The sequence below is a fragment of the Lepisma saccharinum genome, chromosome 4 (genome assembly GCF_977018435.1).
Source record: "Lepisma saccharinum chromosome 4, izLepSacc3.1, whole genome shotgun sequence".
Taxonomy (NCBI): domain Eukaryota; kingdom Metazoa; phylum Arthropoda; class Insecta; order Zygentoma; family Lepismatidae; genus Lepisma; species Lepisma saccharinum.
The window spans coordinates 18,569,890-18,596,285 of record NC_139232.1 but is presented as its reverse complement, the minus strand read 5'-3'; the positions used below and the strand labels follow the sequence as shown (position 1 = coordinate 18,596,285).

Sequence of the window (26,396 nt, the reverse complement as noted above, 5' to 3'; positions counted from 1 at the left end):
AATTTTAAAAAGCTTCTTTTGTAAGAATTGCGACAAAAATCATGATAACATTAAATTCATAAATTACAATGCAAAAAGTTTCATGTTCTAGCTTTCTGATATAAAGTAGCACCATTTTCACATTATACACAGGTTATCTGAAAAGTCATGTAACCATAAGTTTGAAGATACGTAACTTTTGTACTACAAGTGATAGAGACATGAAATTTACATTGGGTATTAACTTTGTCTATACAGATATTTTTAAAGCATCAACAAGAAAATCAAACTGTACATAAACATTCAGTATACGGAATAAGTTTCTAAGGTGCAAAAAAAAGTTTTTGTATGAAGTAAAAACAAACACGGAAAATACATCTCTGGAGTTGTTTGGAAAAACTTTTGATGTGTATCGATTGTCTGTTTGGGTATTTATCGATCTTTAATCAGAACGATAATTGACTGATGTGTACCCACACATATCATCAATACACATAAAAAAAACTTGTAACTCAACAGCTGTATTTTATCCACGTTTGTTTTTATTTCGCACCAAAACTGTTTCACGCCTTAGTACCTTATTCCACATTCTGAATGCTCATATAGAGCATGAGCCTCTTGTTTAATGTTTTAAAAATATCTGCATTAGCAAAGTGGAAGATTCATGTCTCTATTGATTTTTGTACAAAAATTACGTGGGTTCGAAATCACGCTTGCTTTATTCAAACAATGTTAAGAATATATTCAGTATTTTATATTCCAAAATAAATTAATCAGAACCTAAAATCAAATCAAAACAGAGACTGAAAATATATTAAATAAAATCAGTCATAAAAAAGGAATAAATATCCAAGTTGTTCAAAGATTACCATTAAGTGGAATACAGATAAGAGAATACTTGTAAAGCAACGTGTATATATTTGTAGAGATTTCTTCATGCATATTAAATGATACATGGTAGCAGCAAAACAGAGTAATCTTCAATTGAATTGGTCACATGAACGATGTTGTATCCAATAAAAAAAAAACAAATGCCACAACAACAGCAAAACAATCAATCATGTTGCTTTCTCGAACACGTTCTCCTCAAACAGAAAGTTCCATGGTGCAGAAAACTCTTCCGTCTGTTCATAAAATATGTCACTACTATATTTTAGAAGTCAAAAACAATTTTCTCCATAATAAGGACTCTGCCCTCTCTGCCAACAAAACTGTTGGTTACCTTATTCATGTAACCGATTCAATTGAAAACTGTAACTAGTCACACAAACAGGAGCATTTAAAAGTTTTTACTATTGCGTTTATTCTGTGTAACATTGTATGCATGTTTGCCAAACATAATGTTCTTCATAATTGTGGACATATACAACAGGAATTCTGGAAATTAAATATGTAGAAGATTATCAATTTATCGGTTTTTATGAAGTGTAAAATATAAAACGAAGACTTAACCCTTGAAAATGCTCATAAATTTCTACAATAAAAACTGAATTTTAAATTTAAGGTGTCTACCTCTTTTCTCCCACAAAATTGCTTTTTTATTATTATTATTATTTGGAACATTTACACCACCACAATAATAGAATATAATTTGTCTCAATAATAATGTTACACAATCATTTTCATGAAATGCTTGGCAGAATAAAACAAAATGTGAAAAAAAATGCATTCATATTTTTAGTAGCAGTTGAACAGAACATCCCCATGACCTATTCTGTGTTCAATGTTACGTGATCACCACCAAAGTGACCGAGATGTTCTTGCTAAAGGAAATAGGTCACAAAATGGGGGAAGAAAAGATCACATCTGTTGATCACTTGCTTGCTGCAAAGGTGGTTCCATGTACTGAATCTGATCTGGGATTCCGCTTTGAAGAGATGCTGAATCCTGGCCTTTGTGGTATGTGTACCGATGCTTCATTAAGCTATTCCGTGTGCTATACATTCGATTGCATAGAAGACACCTGAACTCCTCCTCTGGAACCATGTGCTTGTCAACAATATGCCTCCGAAGACTGGCACGTGAACTTAAAGTTTTGTTACAATACTGACACATTAACTGGACAACATTTTCTCCAAGAAATAATCCACCTGGAAAAACAAATAACAATAAATAATATGTCAACAATTTATCTGTAAAATGTTATTTTACATAAGGCATAACTTACACCACATGCCATCATTTCACTAAATAATACAGTCACTTTTGGCATGTAGTTACTTTTTCCTCTAGCTTTCATTACATCATGTGGCTTCCTTAGGAGATAAGATAGGAATAGTTAAATTTTAAAACATGGAAAGGTAAGGTTAAAAAATGTTAGAAAGATAAAAGACAATGCAGTGCCATGATACTCCTACTTACTCCATCTCTGACTGGCAACTGGCTGTTGTGTCAAAACTTTAACTATTCTTGCCTTAGCTCCTGAGGAAACCACATGATGTGGTGAAAGACATAGGAAAAAGTAACTACTTGCCAAGGACTTTATTACATAATGTTATTTTAAGTTTAAGATACTGTAACATACAAATATTACTTAAAAGTTACAAGAGGTTTGCTTTTTTGGCAATTTCAGAGACAAGCTTATTGTTATGTCTATCCAATAAGTCCTTATACATCCAGGTCAGTGTTTCTCAGCTTTCTTGAGATTGCCACCTGGTATATTATGATGTTAAAACTCAATGGTGTGATCCCAACAATTTTAATCCTAAACACCTTTCCATTTTTTTTTTAAACTTTATACATTAATTAATAGGTACTCTTGAAATTAAGCATGAATGGACTATGGCATAAACATAGAGAGTAATAATTTTATTATAGGAATTGTATCTTTCCTGGCAATGTGCACCTGCACCGGTCTCCATTTCTCTATTCTCTGATGATGAGAGCAATGTATGCGCTCGAAACATTGGAAGCCAAGTTGAGTTAAACTGGCTGGTAACCCGAGAACACTTGTTCAAATCACGTCGCCAGGAAAGCTACAATTCCTATTTTCGATTCCTTTACGGGGAGGAGAGACTTTGCAGGATTCACCACCTACAAGACCTGCGACAGAAGAAGGCACGCCTACTTACCAATTTGGCCTTTTTACCGAGATGCAGAGACCAGGACACGACACCGAACTTTACAACATTACGTTATCATCTTCACTCTCCAGCCATCAACAAGATTCTACAGCGCACCAGTCTTTCCTTGGTAAAGGAAAGGATCCACTACATTCGTCAGCAGCTGGATCGTGTAGACAGCTCTCTACTTTCACTGCATCTTGAAATCTCCTTACAGATTTCACCTTCTGACTGGGAATGGGCAGACGCCATGACATCAAGCCAAGCAGAATGACTCCAACTGAAGCTGACCACCAAACAAGCCAAGAAGTTTGCAACACTACACACTTCAAGACCCAGTAGACCAGAGCTGGATACCAACAAGGTCCAGGAACCTTTTTTTCCGATAGGGTCCAAGTTCCGTATTGAAATGAAACAATACACAACTTGGATCGATTACGGACCTGACGATAAACAATTATCCACTTGTGAGCATGAAAGACTAATTCAGGTGCTGGCTGTAGAGATGGATTGATATCTCTACGCTGGGAGGAACCAGGCAACGTCGACGTCTATAGTGTTTCAAAGGCAACAGATCCCGTTGCAGTAGCACTTGCGGAGACGATTTCACACAGGTAAAACAGCGCCAGCGAAAATGCGGGGGAAGCCAGGCCGGCTCGGTAGCTCAACGGTAGAGCAATGGCACGGATTGCAAGAGACCCGGGTTCGAGTCCTGGTCGAGCCTGCATTTTTCGCTGAAAATCTACATAGTACATCTCCTGTGTATGCCTAATTTAATGGATTGATATCTCTACGCTGGGAGGAACCAGGAAACGTTGACGTCTATAGTGTTTCAAAGGCAACAGATCCCGTTGCAGTAGCACTTGCAGAGACGATTTCACACAGGTAAAACAGCGCCAGCGAAAATGCGGGGGAAGCCAGGCCGGCTCGGTAGCTCAGCGGTAGAGCAATGGCACGGATTGCCAGAGACCCGGGTTCGAGTCCTGGTCGAGCCTGCATTTTTCGCTGAAAATCTACACATATAGTCCATTGCGTTATGTACAGTAACTCTTTAACAAAGGAGTTTTTGAATCTGGCCCACGAGAGAACAACAGCGTTTTGATTTATTCCCTGTGCTACGTTTTCTACAACCGCAATATGACATTTCAATGTAAAACACACTCGCGGACATTTTTAGAAGGCAACTTTTAATCGGTTAAGCCTTGTCTGTAATTGTAAATAAATTCAATCCCGGACGGGGAGAGAAAGCAAACGTAAATGAGTTCTAGACAGTGTATAACCTTTTCATATTTAAATCAATTCGGTCCTTTTTTCCAGATCAATTTAAATTTGGTCCAGGAACCTTTTTTCCAGAATGAATTTCAATTCGGTCCAGGGACCTTTTTTACGGAAAAATTTCAATTCTGTCCAGGAACCTTTTTTCCCCGCATCAATTTAAATACGGTCCAGGAACCTTTTTTCAGGAACAATTAAAATACAGTCCAGGAACCTTTCTTCAATGTGACAATACGTAACTTGGACCGAATTTTAATTGTGCGAGAACAAAGTTCGGGTCCTACAGCAGAACCCAATAGAACACATTAGAATTTATGGGATCCTGGACCTTTAACAACCCTGGTTTTTAGTTTAATAATTCACTGCATAGAAACTGTAAGAAAAATATTTAACTATTAGTAGAGTAGTTACTTTAATGTCAAAAAATGCAGTCTGCATGTCCTACCCGTGACAATGTAATAGCTCATAACTATGTTGTTATTTTGATTTTGACAGTATTGGTTGGAGAAAAACTGTCATGAGAAAATATTTATGAACTCTAACTGCAATGTTGAACACTAAGTGTGGTAGATCTTTTATTCAGGCAACCTGCATTTGGGCTTTCCACACATTCAAGAATATTATTGTCCTTAGTATATTTCCACAGCATATTTGTTAATGAAAATTGCTGCGCAAACTAAAGTGATAAATTTCAGCAGTTGAGAACACTGATCTAGATAATAAGTGAAGCAGAAAGTGCACCAGAGCAGATAAAGCTTGGATCTACAACTAGAACTAGAGCATCCTGTTGGCACTGGATTTGGCAGCAGTGAAAAGTTTGTCTAAATATTGCTCTATACACTGTATTGTCCTTATTAATATTTTAATGTTTACTCTTAAAGTTCATCCTTTTCTGGTTCTTCCATTTCTTCACAAATTCAAATGATTTCCAGGGACTTTCGAATTTAAGATTACTACTCTGATTTTACATTCAAAATTAAACAGGCTAAGTACAGGAAATAATCGACTAGCAAATATGACTGATGTTTCACTCTCAAATAACAGCCAAGGGGAAAACGATAGTTTATGGGCACCTTTACTTTAAGCTATCACCAGGCTTCTTCTTTTAGATTCTTCCCCAGCCAGCACCTGGAGGCGACCCATGATGTATTTGTGATGATTTTAGCCCAAGCGCTGGACAGGGAAATCTTCATTTTACCAGGAGATAAAACCTTACAGAGATGATAATTCACTAACCAGCATGGGATTTTTCCAAGGAAAGGTAAATTTTGAAACGAAACTACAATCACAGGAATGGAAAAAGGGTGGCATGTGACAGGGAAATTTCCTCTGGGCCAAGAACAACACTGTCCCATTGAACATATGCAGAAGCGAGAGGCTGCTGGCTGACCTTTATTCCAACCAACCACGCAGTTTTGAACCCCTCGGCTGCTATATTTATGACTGGGGATGACCAACTGGGGAATCAAGAACAAGCCGAGGAAACTCGGGAACTTCCACACAACGGTGTAGAAACCATGCACAGTAATTGGCATGTGGTACAAAATCTGCCAAACTCATTGCCTGTACCCTCTGGGGGTGGTACGGGTGAAGCTGCTGGTCATGAAGAATATGCCAGACGCTGCTCTGAGACACATTCATGTGACGTGCAATAATGCGAGTACTCGTTGACGGGTTCTCGTCAGTTTGATGTAGGGCCTCCTCTTCAACGTCGAGAGTGCAGCATGTCAGTGGAGCACCACAGTCGGCCCTGTTAACTTTGAAGTTACCCGTTTCTCACAACCATTGCTCTAATCGGCAAAAATGGTATGTGATGGAGTGACGCGATGCTGAAAATGCTCTGCATACAGACGTTGTGCAGCTCTACCATTACGTCCAGCTTCGCCGTAAATTAACATCATGTTGGTGTTCTTGGCAAACATGTATTCAACCATACTGTACTGCCTTTCACAACAACTGAATAGCAACTCAAGTGATAGGTTGAAGCACACCGGATTGTAAACAGCGAACTGTCTGCAGCCACGCCGCCCTCCGTCAATGTGGGTTGCCTACCGTGAAGCGGGAGATGTGAAATTATGTAATCTTGTCATCTGTATAGTACCAAAAGGTACATTTCCAGACATGGGTTCCTTATCGAAACTTGATCTACAAGACCCCTCTACAACCCCTAGAAGTGTGCAATAGGAATTCTGAATCACCCTGTATATTGGCTTTGTGTATATATATATATTTTTTTTTTAGAAGAGCTTTTTAGTCAACTTATATGATGTTATTTTTGGATATCAACTGAATTTCTTTATAACCACAACATTTACTGGGGGCAACAGTTTATTCACTGGCGAACCCAAAAATTTACATGGACATGGCTAGTATTTATATTTATTTAAAGTGATGAATTTTAAGCTTTAACACACATTGTATTAACAAAGTAGTTTCATGAATACATTTGTTTTCAAAGGCACTGTGTATAGGAACTATACACATTGCCTGCAAGTCGTGTATTGATTTGATACACATGGCCTGTGAGAGGAGATGCTTTGTGTATCAATTTGATGTAAAAAAAATTGAAAATGTTCCATGAATATGAATGGTTCATTTACCACCTTTATTAATATAATATTGCCAAGTGAGCCAAGCAAGTGTTGCTCTGAAAAAGAAAGTGTATATTTAAACATTCATTTTACAAAACCATGGTGCATGAATTATACTTTTATATTAATAAAAAAATAAAATTTTACAGTTACATGTTGTTTATAAAAATGGAAAACAATTACAAAACTTTTCGTAACATACCTATACCTATACCAGATGAACCCGACAGAGTACTAATGAATCTATTCCATTCCTGCACATTGTGTATTCCATATTTGAATACATTAAACAGATTCTCCATATAAGACAAATGTGGCTTCAGATAATGCTAGCTGGATGAACCAATTGAAGAATGACAATATTTTTGTGGTGTATTGGCGATTTTATTGTAATATGCCAGAAGTTTTCAATAGAAGCAGAATCACAAGGAAAAAATCCATGAACAGTTTTATTGGAAATTCTCTGCGCTAGGTGCATTATTTTCTGTAATATGCATAGGCACATAGAATACATCTGTCCCTAACACTAATCTATCTTTAAGGCATGAAATACATTGAATTACAGGAGATGGACAAAAATATGGAAACACCACGACATTGGAAAGGGTGATATAGACAAAAAATATGGAAACACCACATCGGAACTGGTGATATCGATGCAATTTTTCCACTTGAAACCGGATGAGGTGTGACATTCTTTTGTTTTGTGCCGTGAGATAGGACCCTGTCGGACTGGTAGGAGTCGACAGTTGCACTGTAGATACGAGGACCACTATTTATATTTTGAGCCTTGGCAACACTGATTGAAGTTAGGCACGATTTGACGTTTGCACAGAATCATCTGGCATTATTGACCATAACGTACTTCAAATGTTTTGTCAATAGCTTTATTTGTGTTGTTTATGTTGCCTTGGAGATTGCGCGACAACAATAAAATGGAATTAACTTGTGAACATTTTCGTGCGATGATTTTTTACGATTTTCGACGTGGATTATCAAGACAAGAGTGCATCGATGAAGCCCCATTCTTTGCCACTGTGAAACGCTGGTATAACGAATTTAATCGTGGCTGCCATTCGCTCACCGACGAGATTCGCGAAGGTCGTCCAAAATCAGTTGTTGTTCAAGAAAACATTGATGCTGTGCAAAACCTAATACTGCAAGATCGTCATGTGACATACTGTGAGATTGAGGCAACCATAGGCATTAGTTCCACCAGTATATACAAAATATTACATGATCATTTACCTGTGAGAAAGGTATGTTCTCGTTGGATCCCACACAATTTGACAAAAACTCAAAAAGACGCTTGCGTCAATTGGTGCAAACAAATGCTCAATAAATACAATTGTGGTGCTTCAAAAGACGTATATAAGATTGTAACAGGTGACGAATCATGGATATATGCATATGAGCCGGAACGTAAACAGCAGTCGACTGTATGGGTGTTTCAAGATGAACCCAATCCAACAAAAGTTGTTTGCGCTCGAAGCACATCGGAACAAATGGTCGCCTGCTTTTTCGGGAAAACTGGTAATGTGGCAACTGTGCCTTTAGAGGAACGTAGAACGGTCAACTCTGAATGGTACACAACAATTTGTTTGCCAGAGGTCTTCGGTCAAATACGGAAAACAAACAAACGCTGTCGGATCATTCTTCATCAAGACAATGCCAGCTGTCACACATCTCGTCTAACAACCGACTTTATGAACAGTCAAAAAATCGAATTGATAGGTCATCCGCCGTACAGTCCTGATTTGGCACCCAATGACTTCTTCTTGTTCCCGAATGCCAAGAATACATTGCGTGGACAACGATTTTCGTCGGCGGAAGATGCCGTTGATGCGTTCAAAAACCATATTATGGAGGTGTCTCAAGAAGATTGGAAAAACTGCTTTGACAAATGGTTCGAACGAGTGCAAAAGTGTATTGACCATAAAGGAGAATACTTCGAAAAACAATAAAGCAGTTTTCAATGCCAAATTCCTGTTTTTTCATTGTTAGGCTCAAAATATAAATAGTGACCCTCGTAGCATGCAGTGCAGTTGATACTGAATCATGTGTGAGCTGACAGTGTTTCAAAGAGGGCCAATTGTTGGTGCCCACCTAGCAGGCACCTCTGTTACCAAAGTAGCCATTATTTGGCGTATCGAGAGGGACTCTATCCAAGATCATGATGATATAATAATATGTCCAGAAAGACATCAGATAAACACCTGCGTGGATGAAAATGTACACTGAGTGACAGAGACAGAGACAGAGATAGACACTGAGGAGGATTGTGACCATGTTTTGCATGAAGAATGGTGCAAGATCCCATTATCCACCATCCAGGACTTGTATTTGTCCATTCCTTGGAGACTGCAGGCTGTTTTGGAAGCTAAAGACGGTCCTGCACTTTATTAGCTACAGCATTCCTGCTTTTCTTCGCAGGTGTTTCCATATTTTTGTCAATCCCCTGTATACTGCACTACAGGTTGAACATTCTCTCTCGGAATTTCTTCTAAGATCAGTTTCAATTTTCTGCTGCAATTTCTAAATAACATATTATGAAGTTAACGTCAGCTGCATGCTTAGGAAACAGTCATCCTCCAGGTGTCTAAATATGTAACAACCGAAGCAATGTTATGTTCACTTTTGTCACTAACACATACCTACCTGTGCTCCCCTTCCTCACCAACTCACTTCTGTATAACATATTAATCTACTGTGTGCTGTGTCTTTCTCTTTTTGATATTTTTCTTGTTGTGTATTTAGTCCCCCCCAAACATGCAACAACTGCAACAACTGACATTAAGTTTGTAACTACGTGGCTTAGAAGTGCAACAGAACACCACAGCCGAGCTAACAACAAAGAAACACTGTCCACCTACACGGACCATGTGCAGTATAGTTCACAGTGTTGCAATCTTGCAATATTGATGGGGGACACCTGTACCCCACATGCTAAGGGTTAAGGAACTTAGCAAATATATTATTTTCAAGTTGATGTACAAACCATGCCAGATGAAGCAATGATGTATCACAATTATTCAAAGACTCACCAAGAAAAAGATTCAGCATCATGAAAGCAAAATTCAGATTCCAGTGAATAAATTACCATGATGAGAAATTCGATATATTGTCACAAAAAAATTAATCATCTCTCAAATCACACAAGTGACCTACTTTTTTCCAATAATTTTCTGCAAAACTGACAGAATACATTCCAACTATTGGCTATGCTAAAGGAAAGGAGCTAAGGATGGGTACAAGGCTCCACCCTTCACAAGTTGCTGCCCTCATGTAGCCTAAACCAGTTTTTAGAAGTTATGTTTTGACTATCAGTATATACTATAATGGAATCATTACAGGGGAAGCCTGTTTATATGTAGTTGGATTATACATTTTTCTTTTCAATTCACTAGCTTCAGTCAAAAACATATAATTGAGGTCTCACAGTATTACCATACAATATTTTGAACTAACAACGTGTCTACAATATTATAAAATCAAAATTCCCTGGTTTTTCTGAGTTTTCATGACCAAGAACCTAAATTTTTCCCATTAGGGCAGTTCATATATTTAAACGTGTGTGTAAGATCGCTATATTTTAGCCAACACCACACTTCCCAATTAGCAAAGTTTTTAGGCTGACCTCTGTGGCCAAGTGGTTAGGACAGCATGCTATGATGCCAAGGGTCCCAGATTTGAATTATAGTCTGGGCATGGGTATTATTTGTGAGTGTTCCTACATAAAATTCTTCCTTTTATCACTCATCCTCAGCAACACGATTAGTCAAAAGGCGGCAGAGGAGTGACACAAAACAACCTAATTCAATAAAGAAAAACAAGATTTTAGAATACAGTCATTCCATATGAAATCAACACAGCCCACAACCTGACCAACTCCAATTTTCATGAAATTTGGGGAGTTTAAGCTATGCACGGAACTTAGTAACAATGAAAATTTTAAGTCTCATCTGTCTTGTAATTGTTAAATTATTTAAGGTGAAAGTTTGCATAAATTGCCCTTTTTGAGCTTCATTTCTCGTGAAATTCTAGCCTGATTTGATATATCACATCACCCCCTTTCCCTTGAAATTTTTGCGTTGAATTCAATATGGCGGTCAACAATATGCTGGACCTGCGCTTGGCACACACAGCTAGGGATCTCCCTGTGCCTAACCTATTTCTTTCGTGACCAGGATAACTCCTTTACATTTTGTAGGGGGTGTTAAGGGACTTTTCAGTCGTCATAGTTCATGTAATGAGGCTTTTATCAGTCACATAGTTACACATATTATTTTGTATTTTCTGATCCCATTGCAGTCCCAGAATGATTTTTTGATATGTTTTAGAGTATGGCATGAGGGACCAAATATATTTTTTTCACGATTTTTGGTGATGACATGTTTAGAGATATTTAAGGTCTAGGTCACGTGACAAAATTATATTTTTATCCAAAGGCAGGCTTGTTTTATATTGCTGGAAAGCTTGTTCAATTCCCTGTACAATAAGCTTTATTTGAGCTTCCTAGGCAAAATAGGGGTGGAGTTACAGCACATTTAGTATAGCTAAGTGGGCTCAAAAAGGGCAATTTATGCGAACTTGGACCTTGAATAATTTAACAATTACAAGATGCACGAGACTTAAAATTTTCACTGTTCCGTGCATAGTTTCAAGTCCCCAAATTTCATGAAAATCGGAGATGGTCAGGTTGGAAATTGCACATATCCATGTTGATTTGGCATGGAATGACTCATTATTCACTTCACATGTAAAAGTGATAATGGCAGCATTGACTTATAGTTAACAAAGAATTATTTTGTTCATAAAAAAACATAACAATTATAGCATAAATAATACATAATTATAGTAAATTTCGGTAATAAAATGTGTATTAATTCTAATATCTACAAAATACAACTAAAAAATACAGCAAGATGGAAAATTCCAATAACCACTTCCTGTACATTCCTACATGAAAACAGTAAAATAGACCATTTAATATAGAATTTCAACTGTAACTACCAGTAATACTTGGTGTACCGAATTGCAGCATAGTTTGTCTACATCAAATTTAAAATTTAAAATTTCTTTGTCTTTTTCCTTTTTTTGTTCCAAATCCTATTTTTAATAATCTACTACAAATATGTTGATTTTATCAGAATTTAGATTTCCGTCATTTCCAGAAAAATTAAATTCCATGACTTTTCTAGGATTTTCAGGTTATCCAGAGTGGTAGACACCCTGATCCTCCGAAAACTTTGTTTACCCCTCATTGACTACTTTGGCCTGATATTTTATTTTTTAAAGCACTGCTACTGATATGACCATGTTTACCTGAACTGCATCTGGTAGAATTATAAAAATCTTTCAATACAGGGGAAAAAATGAAACCACAATATGGTATTATTAAGATTGATAAGTTTATTGTACTGTCTATAAAGCTGTAATACAGTCAGTCCTAACAGAAGTATGTCTTTACCATATATCCATCCTGAACAGCAAGATAAGTACGCCCACATCACATGAGAGAATTTTTTTGGAAGACATCGTGTGCCTGCCTTCCAAACTAAAAGAGGTAAATTATAATCTCTAATTAAATCACCTTGACGATTCAATTCTTCCAACATGCAAACAAAACTTATTTATCACCTATGTCAAATGTGAAAAATAAACATCACTCTACATAAAAAAAGATGCTAGTTTCTGCTGGAATACAATGAATAAATATACCAACTTTATACTCTTACCAAATATAAATAAATAACAAATACTAAAAACTATCACAAAACTGTATCCTTTCAACCACCTTCTTCTATCAAAAAAAAAAATGTATACTTTTCATGTTTTTAAAAAAGTTTGATACCTATGCTAGTACTCTTGTTTATGTTAATGAGATATATGAATATATGTTTCTGCAAATATGATGTGTCTAATGTACACTGTCAAATAAATGTGGGCAAACGTGATTTATATACAAAGGTTAAACTACAAAAATAAAAATTTATAATACTTGATCACGGAAATTTGTTCAAGTTGTTATAAAGCCTCAGAAAGCTACCTTCAATTTTGTAATACAATATCTACCAGAGTAAAAATTTATTCAGACTACACTTTGTCAAATGCATCGGAGATATTGCATTTTCTTGTCACTAAAAGAAACACATACACTGATCTACTTAAGGAAGTAAACAGCAAAGGTACATACAATAATGAATTTATAAAACTTATTGTGTACTAAAACTGGAAGATTCATTATCATGAAACTACATCCAAACAGCAGAATAACTTTCACAAGTATGCTCAAATGTGTTGTTGCTTTAAAATGATGCTATGTATTTGGGTAGAATTCAAAATAAATGCAACAACACAACAAGTAGTGTCAAGAGTTTCACGGTATGAAATTTCGAAGATGTAACAATGCTATAGGAAGTAAACAAAACAGTTTTCTTGCTACCATCTCCATCTTAGATGCCATAACTTGTGTTAATGAAAGCAATGGTCTTAAAAATTAATTGGAATTGAATTGTTGTTTTAAGTCCACTTTATGAACAGAAAGGCTAATCAGGACTGGACCTACAGTTTATAGTGGGATCCGAACCACTGTGCCATGTGCCTCCACCGGGTATCAACCCTGGGACCCCTTGATTACAAGGTGACAACATTACCACTACGCCATCGAGGAGACAAAAAATAATAATAATTGGACAATCAACAAAAACAGCACCATGGAAATATGAAGCTTTATCTACCTACACAATACTTTAACTGTGTTTATTGTGCCAAACCATGAAATAATGAATTATAGAATTTGTTTGTTTTGAAATTGTACTTTGAAAGGAAGATGTAAATCATGGTGCTTTCATATTAAAATGAAACGATGTGTAACAGATTGCATTTCAAATCTTACCTCTGGATATATGTGCATTTCACTTTGGTAATCTAACAACCAAATAACATCCCATGATAAAGAGTATATATTCAAATAAATAATTTTTGCAGCACTGACATTTTGAAAAATCAAAATTTTCTTTATCATCTTATGATTTGGGACACACAGCAAATGTACATATCATGCAGGTTAAACGGCAACAGTGAAAAATCAGGCACAAGCAGGGCAGGCTCGGTAGGTTTGTTGGTAAAGCAGTGGCACGGCATGCCAGAGACCCAGGTTTGAGTCTAGTTTGAGGCTGCATTTTTTACTGAAATTTCTACATGCCCAAAATTTTGTTTCTAAAAAAAATTAAAAATGAAAGCATTTCTTTATTACAACCCAACGCCAGTACAAGAAAGCAGATGTCCAAAAATTATTGTTAAAGCGACTGTCTTCAATTTGTTTGGAATTATTCCTTATAGATGATTGTGATCAAAGCCTTCTTATGATTCTTGTATATTTGTACACTTAATGACATGTTAGCTGTTAGTCTCATTAATTACTGATAAAGGTAAAAACACTATTCTCCAAAAGAAGCACTGAGGAAGTGCTCCTGAAATTATTCTTATTTAATTTCTAATTTTCTCTAGCTGGTCATGCTGTGCAATAAATAAATAAATAAATAAAAATAACAAATAGCTACCTACATGAAATGAACCAAACACATTTTATTTTGCATATTTTTGAAAAGATTAATTTTGTTTCGCAAAATATTTAAACATTCTTTTGTACAAAAAAGAAAGGAGCAAATGGTTCTTCTGGCTCTATATTACCACTGTTTAATAGAATGTTGTTGTGCTATACATTTGAGAACAATAAATATAGGACAATATGTTCTGAGAAATGACTGTACGAACTTCATGAACACAATAAATTAATGATAAAATTTTAAAATCAGTCTATGACAGTGACATACATTACGAGAAGCCATGATACACTACAGTGATGAAGTATTCTTCAAAATGTTAGGAGAGTTCTTGGCAATTAGCGATTGTAAGTAAAAGCCAACTTCAGTAACCTCCTCAAATGGTGGAATTGGGGGTACAAAATTGGTTTGTTTCTTCATGTTCTTTCAACATTCATAAGTGGCTTTGCATGTCGCACACGATCTCTAACCCACACATTTTACAAGCTGCAAATGCTCCTACAAATATATACCTACCAGTGTCCTTGAAAAATGAAATTTATGTACCTAAAATATACAACAAAATGTGGGAGCTTCACACAGGGTCTGGCAATATATATCTACCACTTTCAAAAGTTGGTATTCCCTACGGCCCCACAGTAGGGATGAAACCCAGCATGCTAGGTAAGAGCACGAGGGATGCCATTTCTGCAGCAATAGAGCATTGGGCCCCTGAACACCCTTATTTTGTGGTACAAGCGTATTTTTAAAAGTAATGAACGATACATTGTGTGGTAGCTGCACAGCACACATTGACTGCCTGCGATTTCTTTCTCTGGGGAGGAGGGGATACCTCAAGAGCCAAGTTTTTGAACACATATCCTAACTTGGAGACCCTGAAGAGAAAAACTAGGGAACACGTTGAGCCAATTCCACCCGCAGTGCTGGTGTCTGTAATGGATAAATTTGTTCATCAACTCCAAGAGTGTACAACACAGAATGGTGTCTATCTAAGGATGTGATTTTCAAAATAATACACAAAGTGAACAATGTTGTGTTATTGTTTTACAAATGGCATTATGTTAACTATCAATACGCACTATCTTGCTTTAGATTAGCTGTATTGTGTTACTATAGGGAATATGTTAAAATGGTAAGATATATATATTGTGGACCCTATACATAAGGCTTAGCAAACTTTGGTTGTAGATATGCACAGGGAAGCAAAAATCTGATCTTGACAATTCTCAGGGAAACTTCCACTTGCAGAAAAGTGTTTTCCATTTGCAGAAATATGTTATCTACTCAGTCTTTACCTACATTACTGTCCATATTCAACATTTCTCACATGCTGCAAGGTACCATGAAACAGTAGCAAACTGTAGTAGCTGCCAAAATATAAGAACTCTTCCACCATAACAACTAGACAGAAATTTCTAGAACGAGGCGAGATGTTGCTTGAATTTTGCGCTACAACACATTTGAAGCATTCTTGATCACATGAGATGAAATATTACACTACTCCAGCAACTGCATCATAAAAGATGTACCTATGCTAAAACCTTATGCAACTTTATGCATTAACAAACATGGAAAATATGTTTATTTCTTTACAAGAAACAAACAAATGTACACTGATATGTTGTTTGGAAAAAACAATACTACTTTACCATTGGCAAACCAGTAGCCATTTTTATTTTCATAACAGGCTACCTCCATCAAGTGAATAGCAATATTTATTGCATTTCTCCACCTCCTCCTAACAATGTTATATGTATGTAACTCTTTACTTCATTCTACCAACTCCTCAAGTACAAGAGAACAAGCTCAAATCCATACTCGATAAATTGTATTTACATACAAATACACACTAATGCATCTCTGACAGCAATACTTCTTCAAAATATTTATACATAACATTACTTTCAACAACTGTGCCAAGTTTTAATTTTTTTTGTAAAAAACACTAACAAGTCATCATTTTCTGTACATTTAAACTTACAAAGTCATTAATGACAATCATGCACCAAACATTACATGCCACACTTTATTTTTACAATAAAGATTTCTTTGCCACCGATGAGAGATTGAAAATGCACGCACATAACATTATTTGTATTCCATCTTGTGTACACAACACAATACCTAATAAACTTTGTAGTGTAAATATTACTACTATCCAAAACAATTCTGCTTCTTCCAAAAACGTCATCGACTCCCACTTAATGAACGGACACAGCTCAAGTAAAGCAGTATCTTTGGCATATATGTTTATATACTTTTATATATATATAATCAATATAAAGAAAGAAAGGGTAAAAAAATTACGGTAGGATAAAAATTCAGTTTCTTGAGAAACTACATTCAACTTACATACATAAATAAATTACACTTAAGACATGTACTGGTACTTGATTCTTTCTCTTACACATGCAACACTGGGAATTTTTTAAGTCACCACTGGAAACAAATAAAACATCTGATTTGTTCACTCACATGGTGGACATGCCTTCCTCATGGTAGTTTCAGAGGCAGGGGCGAGCAATAAGAGCAGCGGTTCATTTCAGTGCAAACAAAGAAGAAATTAATGTACCGCAAGATCAAATTAAATACAGTTTTGGCTTCAACTTCACATACAGGCAATGTTTGTTTTCATCAGTATAATTAAATTCAACTTGAAAAGTAGGGAATGTAGAAATAAGTACAGCTGAACTGATACTGATGATGATGTATCAGTATCGGAAAGTATCAGTTGGAATTTATTTACTGATACCGACTGATACCTTTCGGCATTTTGGTCTTTCGAGGACTCTGCAAAGAAGCTGTAGGACACTTTCGCAGCATCTAGTTTATTTTTATTTTGCACTAGTTTTGAATAAAAAATTATAACATAACATGTAATTTGATATTCTGGTGTAATTCTTGAATAATTTAATAAATTGATTTATATAATTTGAGTGGAATGTTTACACACAAAATGTTAAATCAATATTTTGAACAACTTTTAATTATTACAATTTTCAAGTATCAATATCAGTGTGAATAGGTGAGAGTATCAGTATATGTTCAGAGTGGTATCGGTTGGTTGATTTGGTATTTTACATTCACTTTATGCACATTAAGGCTAATTGGGACTGGACCTACAGTTTAAAGTGGGATCCGAACCACTATGTGCCTCCACCAGGTATCGAACCCGGAACCCCTTGATTACAAGGCGATGACACAACCACTGTGCCATTGGAGTGGTATCAGCTCAGCACTAGAAATAATCCAACATTTCTGTTTTATTGTCATAGAATGGGATTCAAGATAAAACTGCTATCTAATTGGCATATATAGTTTCTCTTCTTTAACAAATCTAATACTAGCTTTTCTCCAAATTCTTATGAAGAGCCTGAATATGTGAAGCAAAATTTTAGAAGTAAAACTTGCAATCAAGTTAGTGAACAAATCAGGGTTTCCAAAAGTGACTGATAATGACAACATATGGTGAGAAGGTCTAAATGTTATGCTCTTAAAACTTGAGAATATAATCACAATAAATTATAATGAATCGATGCCTTATGAAATGTGATAACAATCTCCCTCTCACTCACAGACACACACATACAACACCTCTCACAAGTATACACGTGCTTAACCATACATGTGAACATGCCTTTGGTGAGGTTATGAGTTTACCTGATATATATATAAACTGCCATTAATACATAAATCTTGCAGGCAGAAACAGACAGCCACAGAAAACATACTGTTTCTGTTTTATGTTAACATTGTTATATGATGACATACATGAAGTAAATATTTAACTTGTGAGGAAAACTGATGAATACTTGAAGTTAATATACACATGAGAAAAAACTGCTACAAATCTGTCATTTTAGAGACTAAAATACAATATACTGTTAAAAAGGGATTCAATACTTTATCATATGAAATTGCATATTGTACATTCTTCAAACAGACCATCATTACGAACAGTGAACAGTAGCAGCTCCAAAAAACCAAACCCATACTACAACCTACACAGTAATGTTGGAAGTAATATATACACACACACACAATTACTTACAAAAAATAATACAAGCATCAGGTAGAAGTCATAATGAATTCTGATTTCATGTAACTTCATTTCACTTATATTTAAAAAACATATACAAAAAATGAGTGGTGATGAGCATGAATTAACTTCTTTATTCATTCAACTCAAATACTATGAAAGAGACCCTTTTTTACGGTTTACCAGTCTCATCGCACTATAAAATTAATCTTTAATACAAATTTGTACTTTTGCTTCACTTATAAAAAACGTATATCAAATTCTGTTGATGCCAGTGCTAAGTATATCAATAAAAAATAAGCCTACACGTGGAGCTACATATGAAGAAGTTTGTTTTTTTACTGATTGGGCATAGTTTGAGTCAGTTCTTTCATATTGGTCATACTGTTTTTCAAAAGACGTCTTAACATGACATTGGTCCCTCTGTGTTGTAAACTCTTGTGTGTGGTGAGGCTATTCTTAGTTCTGTAGCTTCGATTGCAAAACTCACATAAATATAAAGTATTTGATTGTTCGTGTCGATCCTGAAAATGTCGTTTTAACGAATAATAACAGCTGAACATCCTTTTGCAATATGGGCACTCCTGGGGTTCGTTCATGTTACTTGTTGGCGGAGGCATCTTGCAAACAGTGCCTGAAAATACAAAAATTGATGTTGCAAAATAAGTCCGACAGAATTGTTTTTCATTTCTTTTTCCCCCAGACTACATCAAATAACCATCTCTAAAAATTAATAGATGCAACCTATTCCTTTTGTTTTAAAGAAACCAGTTGACATGGGAGAGGAGAGGGTTATAAAACATGTATTTTAAATACAGTAAAAACCTTGTTAATATGGACCCCGATAAGCCGGACTTCGCTTAATATGAACAGGCAAAAAAAACAAAAAAAAACACAGAATGCAAGGTTTTAAATGTTGCTAGAAGTCAACAAGAGAACTTCCCATAAAAGGCAGTCAACCACTGATGAAATTATGTTTCCCGCACACTTTGTACTGTACTGTAGTGTATGTAGGCCTATGCCCTTTAAATACACCATAATAAACATGTTTTGTTGCTATAAAAGGAGTTTTAATGCATTTTCTACTGTTCTTTTAGGTTATTTCAGTTAATCTGGACTTTCGTTAAACCCGTCAACTTATCCCCCCCCCATTAGTTCAGATTAACAAGGTTTTACTGTATTTCAAATGCATGTGACTACACTATGGAAAATCTAATACACCTAAATATCAAATGGCCTGAAACCTGAGAAAGGATATAAATATATTCATATATTTTACACCTTTTACAGCTTTTCAATGTATGGAATGATAAAAAGGCTGTTGCTGTACAACACAGACAACACAGTGGGTAGAGGACATTAAGATGAACAACCTTTTCTGAGTAATGCTTTGCTCATTTTGGTGCTACGAGCCATTGAAATGGCATTTTCTAGCCTGCATGTATGCAGCCATGCAGTACAGATACACAGTTACCACTGACAGTTATATTTTCTGTTAGGTAACAATAAAATTTATAGTTATACTAAGGATATTTATTTAATGAGGAACAGCAAAGATCATCCTCTGAAGTGTGAATATCACCCAAGGAAAATTTCGGAAAACAGTGCAAGTTCACATGATAATATTTGTAAAAATTGTTCTTGATTTTTAATGTTTTAGAAAAAAAAATTACAGTTGTAACCATGAAACTGTTCTGCATGGCACTAGATCTTGTAGCATCAAAATGGGGCCATAATGAGAAAAACATTACTGAGTAAAATTGTTTGCTTTGATGTCCTCTACACATTAAGCTATTCATGAAATTAAAAGATCATTAAAATGACTGGTGTTGTTAGCAATAAACCAATAAAAACACTTATCACATGTTACAATAAATATTAGGGATGTATCAGTAAGAAATGTTTACCTATACAGATAAAAATTTACCAATACTGAAACTGATAGTGTATCATATATTCACATCCTCAACCTTTAAAGGATAAGTGGTATAGCATGGTTTCCAGCATATGTATTCCACAAAGGACAAGTGGTATACCTATCATACCACCTCCACATGGTAGCAATGAATGCAACATTTCTTCAAAACTACACATAATATTTCAGTTCTGACATCTTATTAACAAACATAATTTGAAAATTTCAATTATTCCCTACCAACATTATGGGACAGAATTTATGAACTGGATACTTCTATTTAACTTCCGCTCTTTGAAGGTATATTTTACTTTTACATCTAATAATGAAAACAAAAAAAAACAAAAACTTGTTCACAATGTACAATAATTTTGGGTCCGGCAGGTAATGTCCCTATTTCAAAATTTCTCGAAAATTATTCTACAACTTCTAAAAAAATTTCTAAAACTGCATATTTTCCTTTACTTTTCAAAATTGGGGGATGGACATTACATGTTCTCCAAGAGCAGTCTTTTGTTGTGCTTCCCTGCAAATTTGGTCCATCCAATATCCATAGGACCAGCGCTAAAAGGGATTATATGGATTTTTTCCATATGGTGGCAACACTGCTTTCCTAATACATTGTTATTTTTCATTTTTTCACAGCAAACTTGTCGACATAAATTACTAATGGTTATATAAATATGAGATTGGTAAAATATTCGACAAACTTTAGGAGGTGATTTCTGACATAACAAAAAACAAAAAAATTAATGTGAACATATATTTAAGTATATATATATATACCGGGTGGTCCATTTATAATGATAGTATGGAATATCGCATGCAGAAGGCATCCAATCAAAAAATTGCACAGAAAAAAGTTTGATACTATTGAGGGGGTAAGTCAATGCTGCAAAAATTTCGTCTCCACCACCCACCCCTTAGGCAGGGTGGGGGATAAATGTGAAATTTCAAATGGAACACCCCCATTCGTTTTACATATTTGGATTCCGTGTTGAAAAAGAAGTATTTTTTGTTTGAAAAATTTTGTAAAAAAATTGCAACCTTCGAACATTTATAAACATTTGGTAGTTTCAGTTTCATTTTTTTCCCTTTATGTAATAACAGTTTTGGTTTTAGTTGAGAACATTGCAAAAACTAATTTTATTCAAAAAAATGTGTGCAAAGAATTCGACAAAAGAAAATTTTTGCAATTTATGTTTTTGTGTAACAATAAATAATATTAATTTGTTTCAACTCTTTGGTTTCAAGAAACAATTTCATATGAACAACAAAATTAAATATGTTACTACAAATTAGTTATCATTTGAGGTACACAAATAAATGTTTAAAGGAGCAAATGTTCAAAATGATGACCGTTCTCTTCAATGCATTTCAAAACACGGTGTCTGAAGCTCCACACTGTTCGTCCCAAAATGTCAGGAGTGATAGAGGCAATTTTTTTACAAAATTTTTCGAACAAAAAATACTTCTTTTTTCACACGGAATCCAAATATGTAAAATGAATGGGGGTGTTCCATTTGAAATTTCACATTTACCCCCACCCCACCCAAGGGATGGGTGGCGGCGACGAAATTTTTGCAGCATTGACTTACCCCCTCAATAGTATCAAACTTTTTTTCTGTGCAATTTTTCGATTGGATGCCTTCTGCATGCGATATTCCATACTATCATTATAAATGGACCACCCGATATATATTCCTTTTTTGTATTAATTGGTTTATTTCACTTTGCTTCTTTGCCACTTTTGGTTGATTGCAAAGATGAGGATGAGTGATGATATAATGAAATTGATGAAGGGACACTCACAAAGAACACCAATGCCCAGGCCACAATTCAAACCCAGGATCACTGACGTTGTAGTGTGACCCACTCTGCAATGGAGTTTGTCTCATATATATATATACAAATAATGAAGGAGACAGTAAACACTTACCACACGAATAGAAATAATTCAATATTTCGCGATCTGAGTCGCATTTTCGAGACGGTAGATAAAAGATAGACGACACTTTGAGTAGAGGCACAGAATACTGACCATAGCGTCTCTACGGTCAGTGTTGCCAGAAACAGTTGAAAGGAAACACGAAATACTTTAGCCAGTGTTTACTGTCAGGTGGGTGGGTAGTTTCGGGGAGGAGAGGAAAGAGTTACTGGTTGGCTAGGTTGAGTCCGGGGGGTATAGTGGCGTGCATGCCTGCTATATAGGCCCTTTCCCATCGCCTGCGGAAAGATGTGTCAGAGCGGGGGGGTAAAAGGTGGATGATGGCAACACGGAAGCAGTTATTGAAGGTGGTGTTATGGCTGTTGGTGTGGATGGCAACTGTGAAATCGGAGTTTTGGGTGGAGGAACGGTGATTATTTATCCTTAGATTCAAGGGGGTGGAGGTTTCGCCTAGGTAGAAGTTGCCGCAGATTTGACAGATGAGGGTGTAAATTAGGTTAGATGAGTGGCAGGTGCCCTTAGGGTGAAGGGTGAACTCACCTGCCGCTGTAGGGATCAGGAGGGTGGGGGAGGTGATGAGTATGGGGCAGGTCTTGCATCTGGGTTTATTGCACCTGTGGGCTGGGGGAAGGGGTGCGGAAGGGGTGGGGGTGTTTCGGACCAAGATGTTTTGGAGGTTGGGGGGGCGACGGAAGACGACCCTGGGTTTTTCCCGAAAGATGTCTCTGGTCTCGGGATCGCTGTGCAGGATGGGGAGGAGGGAGTGGAGGGTATGTCAGATTTTCGTAATGTGAGGGTGGTATTGGGTGATCAGAGTTGGAGGGTTGGTTTTGGGTTGTTTGGTGCGGTTGTGGGAGTTAGCTCTAGTGATTTGTTTGTTGATGAGGGTGGAGGGGTAGCCACGGTTGGTTAGGGCTTGGTGCAGGCGTAGGTTGTAGTTTTGGCGGGATGAGGGGGATGAGTTGAGGCGCTGGCCTCTGAGGGCTAGGGAAAATGGGATGGCTTTTTTGGTGTGGTAGGGGTGTGAGCTGGAGTAGTGGAGATACTGGAGGTGGTTGGTTGGTTTGATATGTATGGATGTTTCCAAGTGGTCTCCCACAATGTGGATGTCCACATCGAGGAAGGTCACTTGGTCTTTGGAGTGGAACCAGGTGAATTTGAGGGTGCTGAACTCATTGAGTCGGTTTAGGAATGTTGTGAGGGAGGGTTCGCCATGTGTCCAGAGGAGAAAAATGTCATCAATGAATCTAAGCCAGAGGAGTGGTTTCAGTTGCTGGGAGTCAAGGAATTCCTGTTCCAGCCTGCCCATGAACAGGTTGGCATAAGAGGGGGCCATGCGGGTACCCATAGCTGTGCCACGTATCTGCAGGTAATGTTGGTCACCGAAGCAGAAGTTGTTGCAGGTAAGTACAAGGTTGGCTAGTTGAATCAGGAAGTGAGTGCTGGGATTGTGGGGTTTGGGTCGGCTGTTAAGGAATGATTCCGTGGCACGGAGGCCATGGGCATGGGGAATATTGGTGTAAAGGGATGTGACATCAACTGTTGTGAGGATGGTGTTGGGTGGTAGGGATGGTAAGTTTTGGATGATGTTGAGGAGGTGGTTGGTGTCACGGAGGTAGGAGGGCAGGGCTTGGACGAGGGGTTGGAGGTGAGAGTCTAGGAAGGCTGAAATGCGTTCAGTGGGTGAATTGTAGCTGGACACAATGGGTCTCCCGGGGTTGTTAGGTTTGTGAATTTTCGGGAGGAGGTAGAAAGTGGGGGTGCGGGGGTTGTCAGGTATGAGTGAGGAGATGGTGGAATTGGATAGGCCTTCAGGGGGTCCTCGGGAGAGGACAAAATCCCGAATTTTGTCTAGGTGTGTGGTAGAAGAATCAACCGTGGTGGGCTTGTAGGTCGATGAATCAGAGAGTTGACGGGAGGCTTCCGCCACGTAGTCAGAGGAGTTCATGACTACTGTGGTGGACCCTTTATCAGCGGGGAGGATTTTGATGTCTGGGTTGTTGCGGAGGGACCGGAGGGCTTGGTGCTGGGCTGGGGTTAGATTGTGGTGGGAAGAGGGGTTTTGGAGGTATGTACTGTCGGAAACATTGTTGACAACAGAGGTGATGTATCTTTCGAGGGGGTGGTTGTTGGGGAGGGAGGGGGGATCATGGGGGGAAGGGGGGCAGAATTGGAGGAGACTGGGATGTATGTCAGAAGGATTAGCTTTGGAGGGGGGATTCTTGGCCCAAAAGTATGTCCACCTAAGTCTGCGGGCGAAAGTTTGTATGTCAAATAATAGCCGGAAATTGTTAGGGGTGGAGGCTGGGGAGAAGGTAAGACCTTTGGAAAGTACGTCAATTTCGGTGGTGGTGTGTGTTTGTGTGTGTGCATGCACACATATATATGCGAGGGACAGATAACACTGGCTGTAAATACTGGCTGTCCCTCTTTGCTCAGATAATATGACTAGGGATGACTAGACAATACATGTGTGGCAAGCACTTTTGCAAGCTAAAATCAAAGCTTACACAGGCTGATACTGAAGTCTGGTTGTAATCTTTTGAGCTGAACTTATAGAATGTTTAAGAATTTTGCCATATTATTACATTTTACTGAAAATACTTAAGTGTAAGCCCAGCTTAAAAAGATTACATTGGTGCTCCATGCCTGTATGGCATTTATTAAGGATATGAATAAATCATAGACTATCAGTTTCCAGTATCAGTAATTTTTAACCATACAGGTGAAAATTGATAATGATACATCCCTAATATATGTAACATATGATAAGTGTTTCTATTGCTTTGTCACTGACATTGATGATAATCTCTTATTAACCTCTTTAACACTTCCATTTCCTCACACTGCAATGTGGTTATTTGAAAAACTGAAACTGATATTTCAAATGTGTGTGTGTGTACTTACTCGCAGCACGAACTGAAACAATATTAAATACTGAGAAACTAGTACTCACTTTATCCCCGAAACTGTTTTTTTCTTCTTTGTTCTATTAATTTCAGTGGCCACTGCCACCATCCTCATTTGAACCTGTTGTACTGTTGCTTGGCGTGCTTCAATTGTTCATAGTTCTCAGGCCGCCACTAGGTGTGCTATTGTTAACTGTACATCTGTGTACGTGTCATCTGCTATTTCCAGGCACTAACTGCTGTAGTAGAGGAATCCATGTGTGGTGTGCCTGTCTGCTATCAATGTTTAGCTCATGTGGGAAGTGCATTATGGCATGTGTTTCTTTGACTTTGGTGTCTACGAGTGTGTGGTTAGTGTGCTTTTGAATTTTATGTAAAATACAAAAGATACAAGTCAAGCACACCGCCAACACACTCGTAGACACCAAAATCAAGGAGAAACATGCCACAATGCACTTCTCACATGAGCTAAACATCGATAGCGGACAGGCACACCACACATGGATTCCCCTACTACAACAGTTAGTGCCGGGAAATAGCAGACGACATGGACGCAGACGTACAGTTAACAACGCAGAACTACGAACAATAGAAGCACACCAAGCAACAGTACAACAAGTTCCAATGAGGATGGTGGCAGTGGCCACTGAAATTAATAGAACAAAGAGAAAACAGTTTCACAGATAAAGTGAGTACTAGTTTGCCAGTGTTTATCTACTACTGCATGCGTCTCTCTTCTCCTAATTATGAAAGGATATATATTTATTTCAGATTATCATTATACATTACAAAGATTTCTTATTATTTTCATTTAATGATTATGTAAAAAGAATATAAAGAGAAAATTTCCATATATACTAAAATTTTGTAACCTAAAAATGGGTTGGATATCAACTTACTGGAATGTGCAATTTGATGGGAAAATCACATGCAAAGTGCAATATTATTTAACACCTACGACTTGTAAATTCTCATTAGAATTAGTGGAATGGTAAAACAATATTGTTTGAATACGAAAGTGAAGAAAACAAATATATCATTTAAAAAGCACTAATGAATATAAAATTGATAAAGCTCTTAATGATAATATCATCTAACTACTTCCTTAAA

The 26,396-nt window shown here is 36.9% G+C and overlaps 1 protein-coding gene across 3 annotated transcripts in view; it reads right to left on the bottom strand.

Moving 5' to 3' along the window:
• Positions 1 to 1,423: 1,423 nt before the first annotated feature.
• LOC145986393 (uncharacterized) overlaps positions 1,424 to 26,396 on the bottom strand; it is a 130,906-nt gene continuing 105,933 nt past the window's right edge. Inside the window, exon 6 of one of the 3 annotated variants that reach the window (XM_083120351.1) lies at positions 1,424 to 2,069. In XM_083120351.1, coding sequence (XP_082976477.1) covers positions 1,780 to 2,069 — 290 coding nt within the window. In that variant the 3' untranslated portion in view covers positions 1,424 to 1,779. Of the gene's footprint in view, positions 2,070 to 16,997; positions 19,149 to 26,396 lie in introns of those variants that run through there. The other 2 variants (XM_083120350.1, XM_083120358.1) reach the window with 2 other exon arrangements.